This window comes from Eimeria tenella, genomic scaffold, assembly GCF_000499545.2.
Source record: "Eimeria tenella Houghton genomic scaffold, Eth_scaff547, whole genome shotgun sequence".
NCBI lineage: Eukaryota > Apicomplexa > Conoidasida > Eucoccidiorida > Eimeriidae > Eimeria > Eimeria tenella.
In genome coordinates, this window is record NW_013543411.1 from 1 (window position 1) to 3,688 (window position 3,688).

General features: G+C 61.2%; 1 protein-coding gene across 1 annotated transcript in view; it reads right to left on the reverse strand.

Annotated features, from left to right (window-relative positions):
• Positions 1-4: 4 nt before the first annotated feature.
• Positions 5-3,688, reverse strand: part of ETH_00011435 (uncharacterized protein) — a gene marked incomplete at both ends in the record, with an annotated part of 3,872 nt that continues 188 nt past the window's right edge. Inside the window, 5 exons of the mRNA XM_013377533.1 lie at positions 5-1,264; positions 1,404-1,575; positions 2,021-2,192; positions 2,488-2,704; positions 2,943-3,538. Coding sequence (XP_013232987.1) covers positions 5-1,264; positions 1,404-1,575; positions 2,021-2,192; positions 2,488-2,704; positions 2,943-3,538 — 2,417 coding nt within the window. The remainder of the gene's footprint in view (positions 1,265-1,403; positions 1,576-2,020; positions 2,193-2,487; positions 2,705-2,942; positions 3,539-3,688) is intronic.

Consider the following 3,688-nt stretch of genomic DNA (forward strand, 5'->3'; position numbering starts at 1 on the left):
CCACCAGGGAGTGCAGCGGCCACAGGTGTACAGACAGCTCGTTGAAGGTCTGCAGGTTCACAGAAAACTGCAGAGTTACTCCTTCTGACCGCAGCTCCTGCTGCTGCTGCTGCTGCTGCTGATGCTGCTGCGCTGCTGCTGCTGCTGCTGCTGCTGCTGCTGCTGAGTCGCCCGCTGCCCCCTCCACAGCCAGGTCGTCATCTGCAGAGAAGGTCATGTGGGGCTGCACGCTGTGCTGCGGGCCTGCTGCTGTAGCTGCTGCTGCCTCCTCTGCTGCTGCTGCTGCTGCTGCTGCTGCTGCTGCTGCTGGCCGGGGAGCAAAACATACAGCAGGCCGCAGGCCCCCACAGGAGACATCAAAATCCCTCAAGATGGAAAGCTGCAGCAGCACGCGCCTTGCGGGGCCCCCAGCAGCAGCAGCAGCTGCTGCTGCTGCTGCTGTTGACAGAGGCACGAAGGCTCCTGCTGCTGCTGCTTCAGTCGGCCCTGCAGCAGCAGCAGCAGACTCGCCCAGCTGCAGCGCGGAGTCTTCTGCTGCTTCTGCGTTTGCGTCAGCAGCAGTAGCAGCGGAGTCCGCAGCAGGAGCTGCTGCTGCTGCTGCTGCTTCTGAGGAGACACCTGAAGAGACAATTGCGCCGCTGTGAGACAAAGCCACATACACCACGAAGTGCAGCAGCGACTCCCTGCAGTGCCTCCTGCTGCTGCTGCTGCTGCTGCTGCTGCTGGCAGCAAGTGCTGCTGCCACGGCAAGGTGCCGCATCGCCTGCTGCTGCAGCAAATCTAAGCAGCAGCAAAACAGCACCCGCCGTGTCTCCCGACAGAGACACCCGAAGGCGTCAAACGGCTGCAGCGGCGCCTCCGCTGCTGCAGCGTCTGCTGCTGCTTCTTCTCCTGCTGCTGCTGCTGTTGCTTCAGGCGCTGCTTCTGCCTCTGCTGCTGCTGCTGCTGCTGCTGCTGCCGCTTGTGCAGTTCCGCCCGTCATCTCACTTTCGGAAGCCTCATGACTGTCCGGTCGCACCGCGATGGAGCTGCTGCTGCTGCTGCTGCTGGCGCTGCTGCTGCTGCTGCTAGCGCTGCTGCTGCTGCCATCGCCATGTTGTGCAGCAGCAGCAGCAGCAACGGCCTCTTCTGGCAGCGCCACACCGAGCCGGGCTGCTGCTTCTTGAATGACGCGAAGCTGCTGCAGCAGGTCTTCTCTGCAGCTGCGGTTTGCTGCTGCTGCTTTCGCCTTTACTTCTGCTAGTTCGACGCGGCCTCGCTCCAGCTGCAGGAGCAGCAGCAGCAACAGCAACAGCAGCACAGTTAGTTAGCAGCACTTCTCCAAACTTGTCCAGCAACAGCCACAGCAGCAGCAGCAGCAACTGCCACAGCAGCAGCAGCAACAGCAGCAGCAGCAAACCTACATTTGCCCTTTCAACAGCTGCCCTGGTGTTTTGCCTGAAGATGGCCACTGAGAGCGCATTCAAATCTGCTGCTGCAGCAGCAGCAGGAGCAGCAGGAGTTGCAGCTGTTGCTGCCGACACGGCGAAGCCAAGGCGCAGCAGCAAAATCAGGTTCACCCGCAGCACCTGCAAACTGCAGCAGCAGCAGCAGCAGCAGATCTCCACCATAAAGCTGGCTAGCCGCGCGCATGCAACCACAGACACCCACGCTAGCTAGCCAGCTGGCTAGCTAGCTAAGTGGCTAGCTAGCCAAATGGCTAGCTAGCTAAACAGCTAGATGGCTAGCTGGCTAACCAGCTAACTGGCTAGTTTGCCAGCTAGCTTAGGACCTGGCTAGCTAACTAGCTAACTAGCTAGCTGGCTAGCTAGCCAACTGGATAGCTGGCCAGCTAGCTAATTGGCTAGCTGACTGGCTAGCTAGATAGCCAAATGGCTAGCTAGCTAGCTAACTAACTAGCGAGATATCTAGCTGGCTGACTGGCCAGCCCACTGGCTAGCTAGCTAGCCAGCTAACTAACTAGCTGACTAGCTAGCCAACTGGCTAGCTAGCTAGCTAGCTAGCTAGCTAGCTGGCTTGCCTGGCAATGTCTGAGACGGCCTCCATTGAGCAAAGGTGCTGCAGCAGCAAATGAATGCTGCCGTTGCTTCTCAGGTGTACAGACACCTGCTCTTGCTGCTGCAGCGACGCAGTGTGCAGCTGCAGCAGCAAAGAGTCCTGCAGCCGCTTCCGAGTCTCCACGCACTCAGCAGCTGCAGCAGCAGCAGCAGCAGCAGCAGCAGCAGCAGCAGCATACAGCCATGAAGGCGACGGGCGAATATGCGGTTGCAGCAGCAGCAGCAACTCGAAAGCTTGCAGCAGCAGCAACGCCAAGCATGAGAAGGCTGACACAGGCAGCAGCAGCAGCAGCAGCAGCAACACCACCGACAGCAGGTATAACAGCAGCAAGACCGACAGCAGCAGCACCACCAGCAGGCGCGGCAGCAGCAGCTGCAGACAAAGCAGCAGCAGCAGCAGCAATAGCAGCAGCAGCAACAGCAACCCCACGATCTAGGTGCTGATAGGCCTCCTCAATGCCGTCAAGGTCCTCATCTGCTGCTCCCGGCGTTTGCTGCTGCTGCTGCAGGTGCAGCAGCAGCAGCTGCTGCTGCAGCAGCAGCGGCAGCCGCTGGTAAGTCCCAGTGGCTAGGACTTCCATGGCTACATCAACAGGGCAGGGCGGCGGCAGCAGCTGCAGCTGCTGCTGCTGCAGCTGCATTTGTTGCTGCAGCACGCGCAACACGAAGGCATGCAAACTCCCTGCTGCTGCTGCGGCTGCTGCTGCAGCATCAGAGGCTGCTGCAGCGTCAGAGGCAGCTGCAGCACAATCGTGAGCCGCGGCAGAGCCAAAGCGCCAAACGAACAGCAGCAGCAGCAGCAGCAGGAGCCCGCCCAGCACCAACGCAACACGATCAGCAGCAGCAGCAGCAGCAGCAACACTAGAAGCAGCAGCAGCAGCTTACGGTGAGTATGATGTCCCTGATTTTGAATTTTTGCTGTTGCATGCGGGCGCTCTCCTGCAGCAAGCTCTCGACTTGCTGCTGCAGCGCGGGCCATTGGGTGTGCAGCAGCAGCAGCTTCAGCAGCAGCTCTCTGCTGTGTCTGCTGTACTGCAGCAAAGCCGTGCGCAGAATGCTGCTTGCTGCTGCTGCTGCTTCTGTGGCTGCGAAGCGCTCGCCCTCGCCCTTTGCTGCTGCCTGCTGCAGCTGCTGCTGCAGCAGCTGCTGCTGCTGCAGCGCCACGCGGCAGCAAGAATGCAAGTCTTTGCGGCAGCGGTAAAGCGCCTGCTGCAGCAGCTGCTGCAGCGGCCGTGTGGCATATTGCAGGTGGCTGCTGTGGGGTGTGTACTGTGCTGCAGCAGGCAGCTGCTGCCGTGCTGCTGCTGTTGCTGCTGTTGCTGCGACAACAGCAGCAGCACCCGGCGGCAGCTCTTGCCCCGCTGCAGCAGCAGCTGCTGCTGCTGCTTCCGCTGCTGCTGCGCCTACTGCTGCCGGCGTGGGCAAAGACGGCGTTGCTGCTGCTGCTGGTGCTGCAGGAAGCACTGCTGCTGCAGCGGGGGCTGCAGCAGCAGTGCTTCCTGCAGCACCAGCAGCAGCAGCAACGCCGTCTTTGCCCACGCCGGCAGCAGTAGGCGCAGCAGCAGCGGAAGCAGCAGCAGCAGCTGCTGCTGCAGCGGGGCAAGAGCTGCCGCCGGGTGCTGCTGCTGTTG